Source organism: Sus scrofa, chromosome 16 (assembly GCF_000003025.6).
Source record: "Sus scrofa isolate TJ Tabasco breed Duroc chromosome 16, Sscrofa11.1, whole genome shotgun sequence".
NCBI lineage: Eukaryota > Metazoa > Chordata > Mammalia > Artiodactyla > Suidae > Sus > Sus scrofa.
In genome coordinates, this window is record NC_010458.4 from 34,041,957 (window position 1) to 34,058,561 (window position 16,605).

Here is a 16,605-nt window from a genome sequence, read left to right on the forward strand (position 1 = left end):
TGGGTTGGGAGGAAGGAGGGGAGGCAAGAGTTCAAAAGCAAAAGGTTGGCTGATGTAGGGACGTGATCCTGCTTGGCTAGGGAGAGAATGGTGCAGGGCATTTTACCAGCAGCTCTGCACTCCCTACAAGATAGAGAATCGTCAATACCTCCAAGCTCGAGTCTGTCTCGCATGAGGGTTTCTGGCATGCTCTTTCTTTCATCCATTTTCTTGCCAAGGCTCTGCCCAAGGATGAAGGGGAAAGCCCTGCCTGCCAGGCAAAGCTATGAACATTTGGGAAGCTCTTCTTACAAACATCTCATATATCCCTAAATCGCCCACCTAGAATTCTACTGCCAATAATGCACTGCTTTGGGTAGAAGATGAGTCTTTGGTTTATCAAGTGACTTAATGTGTTAATTCTTTTTAAAATGCATTAAAATCCTAGGCAAGAAAATTCCTCTATAGCGGTTAGTATAGTGCCAGATACACGGAAAGTACTGTCCAAATATAATGATGGTGATATTAACATCAGGTGATTATATTACTAAACCATAATAAAACCCAGAGATAGGTGCTAATATTATTCCCATTTTTTGGCTGAGGAAGCTAAAGTTCAGAGAGGCTAAGTTACTCAAAGTCACGCTGCTTGGAAGTGGAGGGTCAGGATTCAAAACAGACCCATAGTCTATTATTTAAAACACTGCCATGTCACGAGGCTGGGTGAGAACATGAGTGGGGCAGGCTGAGGGACAGTGGGAAATGTGGAGGCTAGTGGGCCAGTGAGCTCCCCAATTCTTGCTACACCACTAGGTGGGCAGCACTTACCTAAGAATGCTTCAAATGAAAAGACACAAAGCCTTTTCCTAACCTCTGTTTCCCTTTGTCCTTCTTTTCTGTACCTTCCTTTCTTCTGGCATTCCTTGTGTGATTCTGGAAGAGCCAACAGAGGAAACAGACCAAAAAGTTCCTTTCAGAACAAAATCTTGTATCTTTAATACCTAGATGCAGAATCCAGTATCTAGCATCTCACATACAATTGGTTCCTAATAAATGTTTGCAGATCACTGTGATAAGGCAGCCTCTTCCAGGTCCCTGCGAAACAGCCAGTAGTGATCTTGAACAACCTGGCAAAATCTCCATCATTCAGCATGCCACACCGTGGGCTCCATGCCCTCTTTTATTCCCACATCTCTCCCTACACAGGACCAAACTGAACCTCATTATTAATTATTAACCCCCTCTGAAAGATTCAAGATGTATGTAGTGCAGCCCTATCCTTCAATTCAGGGAATATTATCTGATACGTGCCATCACCTCCCATTACCTACCATTCACTCTCCAAATGTGTCCACTTCAGCCTCAAAAATCTGAAGAATACCTCCTGTGTCATCTCCACTTTACCTAATTAACCCATGACTCTAAGAAAGTACACTCAAGTGTTGAACAGGATCTCTGAAAGGTTAGAAACAGTCAAAACCTCCAGATATAGAAAAACATTAGACTCTCCACTCCCAGCCCACCCCAAACAATGCGTACCTTCTCTTAAGCAAAACTGGCCACTCTTCTGATATTAACCCTAGGTATCCACTTATTAAATCAATGGTGGTTTTGTTTGTTTGTTTGTTTTGCTTTTTAGGGCCTTACCTGAGGCATATGGAAGTTCCCAGGCCTGGGATCAAATTGGAGTTGTAGCTGTCAGCCTACACTACAGCCACAGCAATGCAGGATCCAAGACACGTCTGTGACCTACACTGAAGCTCAGGGTAACGCAGGATCCTTAACCCACTAAGTCAGGCCAGGGATTGAACCCTCATCCTCATGGATACTAGTCAGGTTCATAACCTAATGAGCCAAAATAGGAACTCGTCACCAGTCATTTGTTAAAAAGCAGTGAATTCAGTATGACAGGGTTGAGACTATGCAGTTATAGTTATGCACATGGGAGAAACCATTTCAGACTGATTTTCAATTTCTAAACTTCAATTTTCAACACTAAACAAGGCTTTGCCAAGATGTTTTATTTCATGTTTTATTTGAGCCAGCATCAAATGGTAGGCATTGTTTCCTTTTAATTGAACCCATCTGCAAATTGGTAGAATATTCCACATCCTCTGGAAGAAATCTTTCCAAGCTCTATGAGAATTACTTGATTAATGACTGCATCTTGACGTCTGGATCACACACTAATGTTCCTGCTCTAGCAGACACACTCACAAACAATGTGAATTATCATTTTTAAGACAATGATGTGTGTCTCATTCCAATATAGACACCGAGTTTGTCTGGAGCTGCAGAGTTAACAGGAGAAAGAGGAGGGAAATCAGACTTTTTTGTTTGGCCAGGCTGGTAGTCCTAGCTCCAGAGATTTTATGGCTGAAGTAAGGGAGAAGCCAAGGTGGTCACAGAGCCAAGTATGTCTGGCTTTCCCACAAAGAACAGGCATTCTCCTTGCCCAGTTGAGGGGGAGGAAAACTCCACTTACTGGATGCAAAGATGCTCATCAGCCTTCACTTTCTGTGAATAAGCTCAAGTACACGCTGTCAGTCTGCTTCTTCTGAGTGCCTGACAGCTTAGAACAGGCTTAAGAACAATTCTGAGCTGCACAGTTTTCAAGCAAACCTTGGTTTAAGATTCTCATTCTTCACCCTTCATAAAGGGATCAAATAGGGATTTCTCATTGTAGCTCAGCAGGTTACGAACCCGATTAGTATCTGTGAGGATGAAGGTTCAATCCCTGGCCTCTCAGTGGGTTAAGGATCCGGCATTGCCCTGAATTGTGATGTAGGTCACAGACTCAGCTCGGATCTGGTGTTGCTGTAGGTATGGCGTAGGCTCGCAGCTGCAACTCTGATTCAACTCCCAGCCTGGGAACCTTCATATGCCATACCTGTAGTCCTAAAAAACAAAAACAAAACCACTTGAGGGAGTTATACAGAATTTAGGAATCCAGAAATGCAGGAGAGAATCACTTTTGGAAGAGGAGTAGAGAAATTTTCAGCAGTAGTTGTCCATAGCCAGGGATGGGGGCAACAGTTGTCTGTGGCATTAGAGCCAAGGAACTAAGACAGGGAAAGTTGTCTCTAGGCCTACATATGCTATGCTTCCATTTATTCTGTAGACTGTGAAATCTGTTTCCACAAAGAGCAGTTAAAATTGGGTTGGGAGGGAAAAGCAGCCTAGAAGAGCAAAAAAGGGACAGGGTGAGAAAAAAGCTTTTTTCCACATGGAACACATCAGAGATTTCTGGGGACACTGTGACCTCATCTTTACCTTTGTAAATATCCTACCCTATTTTTTTTTCTTTTTCTCATGATGGGTCCCACTGGTTGACACAAGACAATTTTTTTTTTTCTTAGATAACGAATCTATAGAAATGAGTGTGCTCAAGTTTTGTTTCATTTTTAATACAGTCTCAAAAAAAAAAAAAACTTCATGGATACCATTAGCCAATCACAATTTCAAACATACTATGAGATTTTCACTCTTCCATTCTGTTTTCAGGATACAGTTTTTGCCTAAATTTAGGAATGGGTTTATGAATTCTTCACTGGGTATACAAGAAAACTCTTCATTCTGGCTTTAACCAGGATTTTCTCGACCTTGGCATTATTGACATTTTTGGGCCAGGTAATTCTTTGTTGTGGGGGCTGTCTTGTGAACTGTTGGATATTCAGCAGCATTCTTGGCCTATACTCACTAGATGCCACAGCACCAGTTGTGAAAACCCAAAATGTCTCCTGACATTGCCAAATGCCTCCTAGGGGGAAATTTCTCCCCCCACCTTAGAAACACTGGCTTTAAGAAAATCATTAAAATATAGAAAGGCGATATTAAAGTAGATACCAATTCGAAAGATCAAAAGCTGTGTTGCCCAAGTATTTCAAAACTCAAAGAATATTTCAGTTGATCCTACTCTTTGCCTATCTAGTTGCCATTCCCCATACTTTCCTAATTACACAGTGGGCTGATTATTCATTGATCTCTGACCTGGCAGAATCCTCTCCCAGCCCCAGAAGAGTTGTCAATCATGAGAATTCCATCTCTCTTTGCCAATGGTGGTTAAGGTACAGGAATCACGTTGCCCGGTTCTAGACAATGAGATGTAAAAGGGAGGAAATGTTTGGGAAGGCCTCGAGATTTTAAAAAATATTAATACATAAGATCCTCTCTAAAGAAAAGTCTTCTTGATATCTCTCTTTTCCCCCCACTAGGATTTTGGCCTTTGAATGGGACTGTATTGCTTGGGGCTTCAGCAGCCATCTCACAATCATAAGGAACTAAACAAAAGGATGAAATAAGTGCCAATAGCTCAAGGAAGGTAATGCAGAAAGAACAAAAGAGCGTCAGTCCTCCATGAGGTCTTTGAACCGTTGAACCAGCTTTGGAATGTCCACCTCAGGCTGCTTATTTAAAATAATTCAATACTTTTATTGCTCAGCTCTACCAATGACTGGCGAACTATGGTTTGTGGGTCACATCCAGGAACTGTTAATTGTTTTTACATTTAAAAAAATTTTTTTAAAATAACCATATGTAGCCCACAAAGCCTGAAATATTTTTCCTATGTGGCCCTGCACAGAACAAGTTTGCCAATCCCCAACCTGAGGCCTACATGTAGCAGATATGTTGTGATTTGGTATCCAAAGCATTCCTAACAATACAAGTACTGTTATCTCCATTTTGCAGTTATGGAAACTGAAACTGAGTCTGCCAATGGGAGGCTCAACTGGGCAAGTTAAATATAAATCTGACGCTATTTTGATTCATTGTAAAGTTAAGCCAAATTGAGGCATCACAAAAGTATTCAACAAACTTTTCTATTCCTTGGACTTCACATAAAACTGGTCCTACAGGCTTGATGTTACAAATCAGACTAGACGCAATGTGTTCACAAATACCTTCAAAGGAGGGGAGACTGTCCCATTATCTGGAGCACCCAAGCATTTCCTTCATTAGGAAGTCAGAGCTAGAGCCTCCAAGGAGGAAAAGTCATTACAGAAAAACACTAGAAACATATTCACTGACTTGATAAATTACCTCTTGTACTTGCTGAAACAGTTCCTGCACTTCCTCGCTGACACTCTGAGAGTGAATCGTCGGTGAAAAATATTCAAAGCCTTCCTCCATTAACTCTAACTCCCATGTTAATCCACAGTCTGGCCACCTTGGTAAAGGGTTTAAATAGTAACAAAATCTTATGTGCACTCAGAGCATCAGGTCCAGAAGAGGGCACACAAAGCTCATGGTGGAGAGCCTATAAGATGAGTGTTGTCCAAAGTTAGAATAAACACCAGCCAACATCTAACCATGGAGCTCCAATTGAGCACCAAGGGCTGGGTTTATCTCAGTTGATCTCACCAGCATAACTTTGCCTTTGCGTGGTCAGTAAAGAACAAATTCCCTCCATCTACACCCAGTACTGGTTGTGCTTCAGTGTTGGGTTGGTTTGTCGGCAGAGCTTGACCATGTCGGGATCCAGATTCACCCACGGCTCCCAGGGAGCACATTTTTCCACAGGCTCAGAGACTACAGATTTTTCCATGTGCTCACATTGTGGGGCCCTGAAAATGCTGACTGGAGGACTGCTGGAGCTTTTCAGGAGGGGCGTCACCGTGACAGTAGGAATAGTTGTGCTCCTTTCTGGCCTAGCACCTGGGGTTGTGGGTTCTAGGTTGGTTTGGAGCTTGATAAGAGGTTTCGCCTTTTCTACTTTACAGCCTAGCAGCCAGACACACAAGGCCACTGAAGTTACTATCAGCAGGAAGATCACCGCAGTCAACGGTACGATGACCATTAGAGAGTAGTGACCACTCTCTCTGGGCAGGGTGGGTGTCCCAGCACTGGCTTTAGTGGCATCTGGTGGCCAAATGGCTCTAGTGGGAGAGGCCCTGCCATCTAAAGTGGGCTCTTTACCACTGTGTCGTTGCCAGGGATCAGCTTCCTGCCATCTGGTCTGGGTCAGCTTCCTCAGAGTTCCTGTCTGTGCTGTGGGTCCTGAGGAAACCACATGCTTTTCCTGAGAGAGACCTGCGGTCACAAGGTTATCTGCAGTGACTAATAAAGAAACATCAGGTGTAAAAGTTTGCGAAAAAAAGGGATCTGGTGGCACTATGGTGAAGGGAAGACAGCCTATCGCTGGCTGCACACGGTCTGCCCTGAGCAAGAAAGTGAAAGAGTCGTTCAGCCAATCAGTGCCTGTTAGGTTGGCATGTGGCTCGAGCATCAGCAGTCCTTGGTCAACATCCCTCTGAGTGAATAGAGTAGTGTCTTCCATCACGGTGGCCTGGCCCACTCTTCGTAGAAGTCTGCTGTGGATGGGGGGGTCTGTCACTTCAAATTCGGGATCACTGTTAGTCCTATTAGCAAGCTCAGTAGCATCAAGGTCCTTTCTTCTCAGCCGATGGGCCACTCTGTTGGAAACAGTCAGGTTTGATGTAACCCACAGTAAAGGCTGCACCCTGATGCTCAGTGTCTGTCCTGTCAGGTTGCTTTCTGAGGTAAACAGTGAGAACTGGAGCTGGTCCTCTGAGGCAGTCAGGTTTGTCATGTGGTAAGAGAGCTTTCCTGAATCCAGCTCCTCCTGTCCAAAGCTGATGACCACCTGGTTTTCAAAGAGCAGATACCCATGTTGGAGGGGCCTGGTTATCCTGTAAGTGATTTGGGGGCTCCTCCCATTGGTCATTGCTGACAGGTGAGCACTGGTGATGGGGATGGTTGTCTGGCCTTGTGGGAGAAGCAGGTCAGTGAGGTTAACAAGGGTGATGGAGATGGGAATGACATCCAGGTGGAAGAGCTTGTAGAGTGGGCGGTGCTGGCCATCGGTCACACTAAAGTAAAACACCCCGGAGGATGGGCTTCCATCCTGCATGAACCACACCTGAGAGTCATCAATGTCAGCTTGTGTGAAATGGTGAACAGGTGTGTCTAGATGGTGAGCCATTGCCAAAAAGCCATTGTCAGGATTATGGATGACTGTATATCTGATCTCCTCTGGAGGACTGTCTTCATCTTCCACTTTCAGGTTTTCAGGTCCTAAAACCAACCTACTGCCCTGCAGAACTTTCAGCCGAAGCCCTTTGGTCTTTAATTCTGGTGCCTGGTCATTTACAGGACTGATGGTGATGTTAAACATCTCTTCAAGAAAGTCAGCCTCTGGCTTAGTGGTGGACTTGCTCTTTTGGTTGGGCCAAACGGCAAAGGTAAAATTATCAGCCAGTGATTCAGAGTCATCATGAAGGTATGTGATTCCAAATTTATTAATTATATACTGGGAGAAATTGGGCTTTCTTTGGGTAATATTTCTCTCTCCAACCATAATACTTCCATGGTGAGGAAGAGATGTAACTTGGAACCAAATTTCATATGAAGAGCGCTGAGATTTGGGCAATTTAAATAAGAGATTGGAAGCATCTAACTTAGATTGGTCAATGAGAACTTTGTCTCCCTCCTTGACAACAGCTCCTATTAAAAAACAAATACAAAGAACAAAGTGGCGTTTCATTAGAACTCTCAGGTGACAGCTCTAAGACTTTCTGTCCCTTGAATGTGCCTGTCCCAGTGGATTATTTAAAACACTTTGGTTGCTCAAGTACCTGAATCAGCATTACTACCCAAGGCATATGAAAAAAAAAAAAGTTTGAAATACGAACTCACACTGTTAAGTCTACATTCAAGAAAGAGAATTTTAAAACCTTGAGATTCACTTATACAATGTTAATCTCCTAACTTACCTACTACTGGACTTTGTCTTGCCATGGAAGCAGGTGCAAGTTTCAATACCCCTTTCCTTTCAAGAACTTACCTTATTTGTCGTTTTCATTTTCCATCAAGTTTTCAGTTGTGGGCATGGTGAAGTCCCCATTCAGAGGTACAAATAAGAATTCTTTAAAGCTAATTTGCCATCCTCCCCTCCCCCCACTACAACCATTAAAGCTTATGAGAGGAAAGAGAAAGAGCACACATAAAGCAAGAAATTTTTATAGCCATATAAGTTTTATTTCAAGGGCTGATATGGCATTGACAATTAAAAAGGGATTTCCAAAGTGTCCCTACTTTAGTAACTAGAGATAAAGTATTGACCATATCATGGAAGAATTACCTGTATTTGCAAGCAGACGACTCTGCCGACCAGGTTCATTAATTTCATATGAAATAGTTATATGAAATTCCTCTGGGCCTAGATCTGCTGGTGGGGAGGATGCCGTGAACATGAAAGAGTCTTCTGCAGTCCAGCCTGTGTTTTCCCAGTCCACATGCTGGTATAATATCAGCTGTTCACTGACCTGGTCAGATAGTAGGAAAAATCAGTCCCTGGCTTCAGGGATAACACCAGGATGAACACATGTCCTAACTGGACAAGACACATGTCTTTTCAGGTTTTATTTTACTCAGACTCAAAGCATTGCACATGTCCCTGCAAATGCAGGCACATTTAAAGTGTGGGAACTGATTTGTCAAACCTAGGTGATTCTATTACCAAAATAATCTACTTATCAGAAAAAGCACATTGATTTTGAAATGACTAATGCCCAAGATATTTGCAGTATAAAACGTTTATAATGAACCTTCAGTTCCATGTCAGAGAGCATCAATAACTATCAACTCCTAACCAATCTTGTTTCATATATAGTCCTACCCACTTTTCTGCCCAATAGATTATTTTGAAGCAAATCAGATACCATATTATTTCATCTGTAAATGACCTACGAAGTATTTTTTTTTTTCTAAATATGACTCTTTTAAAATATCCAGCTAGTGTTCAAATATCTCTGGTGGACCAATACATTTTTATTTATTTATTTTTTTTTAATTTATTTAAAGTTGCTTTGTTTGAGTCAGGATCCTAAATACACACCTCACATTTGTTTGGCACCTCTCATAAGTTTCTTTTAATCCATAGGTTCCCTTTCTCAATGTTTTTCTTGTAATTTATTTGTTGAAGAAATTGGGTTATTTGTCTTTTAGTTTCCCACATTCTGGATTTTTTCCGATTGCATCCAGATAGTGTTGTTTAACATGTTCCTCTGGTCCCTATACTTCCTATTTATTAGCAGTTAAATCTAGAGGCCTAAAAAGAATCAAGTTCAACTTTTTTGGAAAGAATATTTTACATGCCTTACTGTATAGTTTCTCTTGCATTGTGCGGCAAGGGAAAATAATGGTGCGTTTCTTCTCTTTGGGGTATGTTAAAATTGATAAATGGTGTCAAGTATTGTTAGATTGATCCATCTATTTTAAACCTTCTTATAACCCTATCAACTAATAGTTTAACAGACTCATTGATACAGTTACAAAAAACCATTATTTTTGTAGTGGCAAAACACTGATATTATTTATTTTATCATTTCTTCTTCATTCTTATCTGGAATTCTTCTATAAAGAACTTTCTCTTATCAGCTATTTGATTGCACTGGTACACAGTACATGCAAGAAAGACAGGATAAGTGTTTGACTCTTTCCCTTTATATATCATTTTTCAAAAGCGTGAGTCCTCTGGCTCCAATCTCCAAACAATGACCATTGGTTTTGTTTTGTTTGTTTGAGAATATCATTAACTCATGAATTTTAATGTATGATATATGCTCATTCCATTGCAAGTATGATCCGGTTGATGTTCAGATTTTCACACCTTACTTTTTTCCTAGATTTCATGTAAGTTCCTAATGCCTGTGGCCCATCAATGCCCTTTTTATCTCAACTGATGGAGATGGGTTACACCCATTGTTTTATTGCCCAGGTACCATGTGGGCAGTCCTCCAACAACATCGACTAAATGTTTTAAAACTGTTCCCCCACAGGAGTTCTTGTTGTGGCTCAGTGGAAACGAATCTGACTAGGAACCATGAGGATGCGGGTTTGATCCCTGGCCTTGCTCAATGGGTTAAGGATCTGGCGTTGCCGTGAGCTGTGGTATAGGTCACAGACACAGCTCGGACCCTGTGTTGCTGTGGCTGTGGCATAGGCCAGCAGCTGTAATTGCTATTTGACCCCTAGCCTGAGAACCTCCATATACCATGAGTGTGGCCCTAAAAAGAAAAAAGAATAAAAATTTTGAAAACTAACTAAATAAATAAACTGTCACCACACAAAGGAAAACTAGAAAAAAAATATTTAATCCTTGCAGTTGCTGCTGTGGCACAGTGGGTTAAGAATCTGACCACAGTGGTTCAGTTTGCGGGAAAGGCATGGATGTGATCCCCAGCTCAGCATAGTGAGTTAAAGGATCTGGCGTTGCCATATAGGTCACAATTGCAGCTTGGATTCAATCCCTAGCCTGGGAATTTCTATATGCCTGTAAGTGGCCATAAAAAAACATATAGTCAAACTTTAATTCCTACAAGTCACATCTTTTACTGGCCTGCTATCTTATTATAATATTTGAACTTACAGGTAGGTTCTGCTGAAGTATTTGAGTGTCCGTATCAAAAGTGCCTAGGATAAATTATCGTATAATTTATAAAGCAGTTTAATCTATTTCACCAATCAGTATTGGTAAATGCAGAGGTTCCACATCCACACATTCAACCTACAACGGACAAAAATATTTGGAAAAAAATAACATAACGTTCCAAAAAGCAAGACTGGAATTTGTCACATGCTGGCAACACTTTTAACACAGCGTTTATATTTTATTAGGTATTAGAAATAATCTAGAAATGATTTAAAGTAAACAGAAGGATGTGTGTAGGTTATATGCAAACACTATTCCATTCTATGTAAGGAGCTTGAGCATCCTCAGATTTTAGGATCTGTGGCAGTGAGGGAGGTTGGAGGGGGCTTGTCCTGGAACCAATGCTCCAGAGATATGGAGGGATGACTGTACTGTGGTACACTGCTCTGACTCTCTGCTCATTATAGTGGATGTATCTAGTACCAGAAATGCCCTATGGCTAGTGAGTTTCCATTGAATAAAGATCTATGTTCCCAGAATTGTCAAAACTGTAGATGAAGAGTTTATTGTTTCTTACCTATTCAAGGATAAAGCAAGGAAGTGCTGTCACTTAGGGATGTTAAGTGGGGAGAAGAAAATATCATCTCTCATCATTTCCTCATAAAATAAGCAAGATTATGTGTGAGAAATTGGAGTTTCCCCAAAGACATTCATTTCTCATCCTAACTAGTAACTTAATCCCCCCAGAAGTTCCTGGGAATAAAGGCAATTTTATTTAGTAGATCTGTCATTTGTATTCCTAGCTTAAGATACATGACAAAAGATTAGTCATAAGTATATTCCTCCTCCCAGAAGCATGTAACTGTGCTATGGATTTTAGACCAGAGGGTGGTTCCTAAAATGTTCCCATTCTGCTTAAGAGGCTTAATAGTATGAAGAAAGAGAGATACAGTTTCTTAATATTAAAAGTCACATGGTCTATTAACCAGGAGGAAAGGTTTACTTGGATGCAGCCATTTGTGTCCATTACTCCTTTGGTATAAGTGAAAATGAGCTTCCCTGAAAATATAAATAATAAATTATTAGAATAATCTAAGATCTTCTGATGTCTATTGTAAGGAGAATGATTTTCCCAGGGAAAGAATGGTTGTCAGATGAGAAGAGCTGGGGTAAAGGTCAGAAATCTTATGAAGGAAGTAACTGGGGAAGAGTCTTAAATATAGTTTTGTATTTCAGAAGTCTAGTGGAGGAGAGGTCTGTTATAGGTTCTATTTTTGAAGAGGCATTTCAAGAGTGAGAAATTGTGAATAACAAATTGACTTATTTCACACTGGAGCATGATGGAGAGAACTGAATTAGATTCATCTTGAGTGTCTAAGCTTTAAGACCAGACAGCAGGTAACTGAAAGGACTGAACCAGAAGTCAAGAGGAGTAAGGGTGCCTGGAGAACGTCAACTTGCCAGTCAGGCCCTGAAAGAGGGCAAGTGTTTTGAGCTGAGTGGGGTCTCTAATGTTAGAAAACAGCTTTAGCTTCACCAGCTTTAGGAGTCAGGCTCTAAGGTGTGTGTGGGGGGGGGTGGAGGGAGGGTGCGGGGGAGTCAGGAAAGGGAGAAGGGAGAATAAGACCAAGACTTTATGAGAAAAAGTGTAGGGCCAACCTGAGGAGAGAAGGTTCTCAGGAATTACTTGGTACCTCAAATAGAAAGCAGCCTTAGGAACAACTTCCAACAGCGCTGCATATTTCCACTGTGTTAAATATAGACAGATAAGCCACTTAGCTGAATACCTGGGCTCTGGGATTACAGATGGGGGAGAGTGGTGTTTTTATTTCCTATGGATTTAGGTTAGCCCAGATATTTTATCTTTTACATACAGGCACTTTCTGGACTGTCATTAGAATTCCAATGTAGAAGGAAAAACAGAAAACTAGAAAAAAAAAATCACTATTTGGCAGCCAACACAGTAAGAAATACCTCAGGCAAGGATCTTAAAATGGCTGCTAAAACTAGTGAGCTAAACTGTTATGAGAAACAGGCTATTTACATAGTTGCAAAGTACCTCCTCACAGATACTTACTCCTTTCAAAGGGGAAAATAGTACCTTCATGATGGAGAAATCTGAAAGACAGCACCTGACCAAGTGATGAAAGAAAACATCATCAGTGATGGGAAAGCAGGCACTGTGCCTCCTGACGGGAAGCTCTGGGAAGAACCCAGCTTCTCTCGTGCCTTTCTCACCCCAAATGCACAACCTAAATCACAAGGAAACACAGACAAAACCAAACTGTGGGACTTCCTCCATATACCTGGCCTGGTCTCCTCAGAAAATGGCAAGGTCACGAGACTCAGTGTGACTAGCAGAATAGGTGACTAAAGACACCTGATAACTAAATGCTATGTTTTATGCTGTGGGGTTTTTTCCTTTGCTGTAGAGGGCATTCCTTGAAACAGCTTGTGAAATTTGACTAAGATCTATAGATTATATAATTGCATTGTATCAAAGTTAATTTCATGCTGCTGAAAATTCTACTGTGGTTATATAAGAGAATGGTCCCTTATTTTTAGGAACTATACAAAGCTAAATATAAAGGTACTAAATATAGAGGTAAATAAATACAAATATATTACTAATTATAGTGGTAAAGGAGCATTGTGTCTGCAAATCAGCTCTCAAGTTTTCAAAAATTGTGTGTGTGTGTGTGAGAGAGAGAGAGAGAGAGAGAGAGAGAGACAATGGTAAAGCAAAGGTTATTAAAAGGTAGTTAAATGCTAACATTTGGTGAAAATGGATGAATAGTGCAAGAAAATTTTTTTGCATTCTTTTGCAATTGTTCTGTGAGTCTAAAGTTATTTCGAAATAAAAAGATAAAAGAATAATTTAGGAGTTCCCATTGTGATGCAGTAGAAATGAATCTGACTAGGAACCATGAGGTCGTGGGTTCAATCCCTGGCCTCGCTCAATGGGCTAAGGATTTGGCGTTGCCTTGAGCTGTAGTATAGGTCACAGACGCAGCTCGGATCTGATGTTGCTGTGGCTGTGGTGTAGGCCGGCAGCTATAGCTCCGATTCAGCCCCTAGCCTGGGAACCTGTATATGCTGTGGGTGTGGCCCTAAAAAAGCAAAAAAAAAAAAGAGAATAATTTAAAAAAGTAAACCCAGTGGTGTTTGGCTATACAAACTTCAAGAAGTGACCAAGAACCCCTTTTCTTGGATGACTCAGTATATGCAGAATATGCTCCATGCCTTGAAATCAAGAAGTGGTTGTTGCCTATCCCACATGGTCCCCTCCACCTCCAGTTTGGTCCATTTCTCTAGGACTTTAATGAGGTTGTATTCCTACCTAACTTATGAATGGGTGTATGTGTGGTTCCAAATCCTAGACCTCTGAGTAGTGCCTTTACTTGAAGGGACAATATGATAATAACCCTTGGATCTCTAAAGCCGAAACCTTCTGGATCTCATATCCTTGATGCCTATAGAAACACAAAGAAAAACATTTGTCAGAGGCTAAAGAGACGGATTTAGCTAAGAAGGTCAGGGTCCCTATTGACTGTTCTGTGATGGGGTAAAGTTTATAGCTGAGAGGCTGCTGAGGTGCTCAGAGAAGTTGGGATTTTAGGGAGCGCTTCTCCCTCCCCCGGAGTCACAGGACTAGTTGGAAGCAGAGCTAGAGCCAAAAGCCAGATCTCTAGGCTTATAGATAAGAGCTCTTTCTCCTAGAGCACTTTACAGGCCTCTTTGGCTCCCACTGCCTGAATTCCTCTAAGAAGGAAGAAGACACTCATTAATATAAAAATGGAAGCATATGACCCTGCAATCCCACTCTTGGGCATCTATCTGGACAAAACTCTACTTAAAAGAGACACATGCACCCGCATGTTCATTGCAGCACTATTCACAATAGCCAGGACATGGAAACAATCCAAATGTCCACAGACAGATGACTGGATTCAGAAGATGTGGTATATATACACAATGGAATACTACTCAGCCATAAAAAAGAATGACATAATGCCATTTGCAGCAACATGGATGGAGCTAGAGAATCTCATACTGAATGAAATGAGCCAGAAAGACAAAGGCAAATACCATATGATATCACTTATAACTGGAATCTAATATCCAGCACAAATGAACATCTCCTCAGAAAAGAAAAGCATGGACTTGGAGAAGAGACTTGTGGCTGCCTGATGGGAGAGGGAGGGAGTGGGAGGGTTCGGGAGCTTGGGCTTATCAGACACAACTTAGATTTACAAGGAGATCCTGCTGAATAGCATTGAGAACTTTGTCTAGATACTCATGTTGCAACAGAAGAAAGGGTGGGGGAAAAATGTAATTGTAATGTATACATGTAAGGATAACCTGACCCCCTTGCTGTACAGTGGGAAAATAAAAAAAATTATTAATAAATAAATAAATAAATAAATAAATAAAAATGGAAGCAGAGGAGTGTAGAAGAATTTGAACCTTGGATTGATCAGACCTAAATTCAAATATAAATGCTATGACTGTCAGTTCTATGGCTTTTATGCAAGTCATTTAACCTCACTGAGCCTACATTTCTGCATGAAAATATAGAATAATATCTCACTGGTAGATACTCATTTGACCTAATTGGTCTGTTGCCATATCAATGAAAGTGGCAGGCCCTGGGCATTTCTGTCTTCAGTAACCAATTCCTTACAGGTAGAAGACTATATTCATTTTTTTAAATAGTGGCATGAGACTATTAAGCAATCATAAAGTTCTAAAATATGCCTAATAAAATAAATATTTTCCCATAAAACAAAGGAATTTGTAGGCTGGAATCTTGGCACGTATTTCAGAAATTTACTTCGAGTTGTTTTACAAATAAGTACTAGTTCACCATTCTAGACTTGGCATTTCAATAAATGTTTATTGGACAAATAAGCTACTAGAAAGTGGTTTACAAAATTTCATTATAATGTATATCTTTATATCACAAAGCAGTAGAAATCAGGCAATCCAAGACATTTCTTACCCATTCATCTAAAAAAAAAAAAAAAAACCATACTGAAAGTACCTAACTTTAATTGTGCCCTAAATATATGCCAGCCAATCTGATAGGCATATTATATAATGCATTTTATTTGATTTTGTTTTAGACAGGATTGTTATTACTATTTGACATATTAAAAAAAAAAAAAAAACAAGGAGTTCCCATCGTGGTACAGTGGTTAACGAATCCGACTAGGAACCATAAGGTTATGGGTTCGATCCCTGCCCTTGCTCAGTGGGTTAAGGATCTGGCGTTGCTGTGAGCTGTGGTGTAGGTCGCAGACTCGGCTCGTACCCTGTGTTGCTGTGGCTGTGGTGTAGGCTGGCGGCTGCAGCTCCGATTAGACCCCTAGTTTGGGAACCTCCATATGCCGCGGGAGCGGCCCAAGAAAGGGCAAAAAGACAAAAAAAAAAAAAAAAAAAAACCTGAGGAGTTCCCGTTGTGGCTTAGCGGTAACAAACCCAAATAGTATCCATGAGGATGAGGGTTCAATCCCTGGCCTTGCTCAGTGTGTTAAGTATCCAGTGTTGCTGTGGGCTGCAGTATAAGTCACAGACACAGCTCAGATTTGGCGCTGCTGTGACTGTGGCACAAGCTGGCAGCTGCAGTTCCAATTTGACCCCTAGCCTGGGAACTTCCATATGCCTCAGGTGTGGCCCTAGAAAAAAAAGAAAAAAAACCCAAACCTGAGGCTCAGGAAATTTAAATAATTCACTCTAGCCAATAGGTGCAAGAACCAAGTTTTTAATCTAGTCATGTGTGACCTCAAAATTCATACTTTTTCCACTTTACTATATCTCTGTGTGAAAGCTCGGTGAGACTACCGTCAACCAAGAAATTCCCAAGTTATGCTCTCCAACCCCAAGGAGTCCAGTAATATGGAAAGTCAGTTGGTAGGTATGACTAGAGCAGACAGATGCCACTGTGGTCTGGCCTGTCTAGGACACAATTGCTATTGGCCAGAACTTGTAAGGACTTAAAGAAATAGTTCTACATAATGTATCGATTACAAGTAGCAAGTTAAGGGAAGGCTATATTCCAATTCTTTACAACTACCATTGTGGATCAGGTGGACTTTCTCTCAGAACATTGAGGGAAAGAGAGTAGGACCGAGGGGAAAGGCCCTTCCACCTGGCTCCAGACTGATGGCAATTCTTGTCTGGGCCCCTATGTGACTAGTAGATATCCACTTTCTTAAGGCTAAGTTTTTAAA

General features: G+C 41.1%; 1 protein-coding gene across 17 annotated transcripts in view; it reads right to left on the reverse strand.

Annotated features, from left to right (window-relative positions):
* The window catches only part of LOC100737060 (chondroitin sulfate proteoglycan 4-like), a 142,190-nt gene that overhangs the window by 70,467 nt on the left and 55,118 nt on the right, over nucleotides 1-16,605 (reverse strand). For 8 of the 17 annotated variants that reach the window (XR_002339748.1, XR_002339749.1, XR_002339751.1 and 5 more), the window contains exons 9-10: nucleotides 8,081-8,264; nucleotides 5,020-7,443 (exon numbers count right to left, since the gene is read on the reverse strand). Coding sequence is in view for 2 of the 17 variants with exons in the window: in XM_021076957.1 (XP_020932616.1) it covers nucleotides 5,390-7,443; nucleotides 8,081-8,264 (2,238 nt within the window). In the remaining 15 variants the exon portion in view is untranslated. Of the gene's footprint in view, nucleotides 1-448; nucleotides 7,444-8,080; nucleotides 8,265-16,605 lie in introns of those variants that run through there. The other 9 variants (XM_021076957.1, XM_013984766.2, XR_001301795.2 and 6 more) reach the window with 8 other exon arrangements.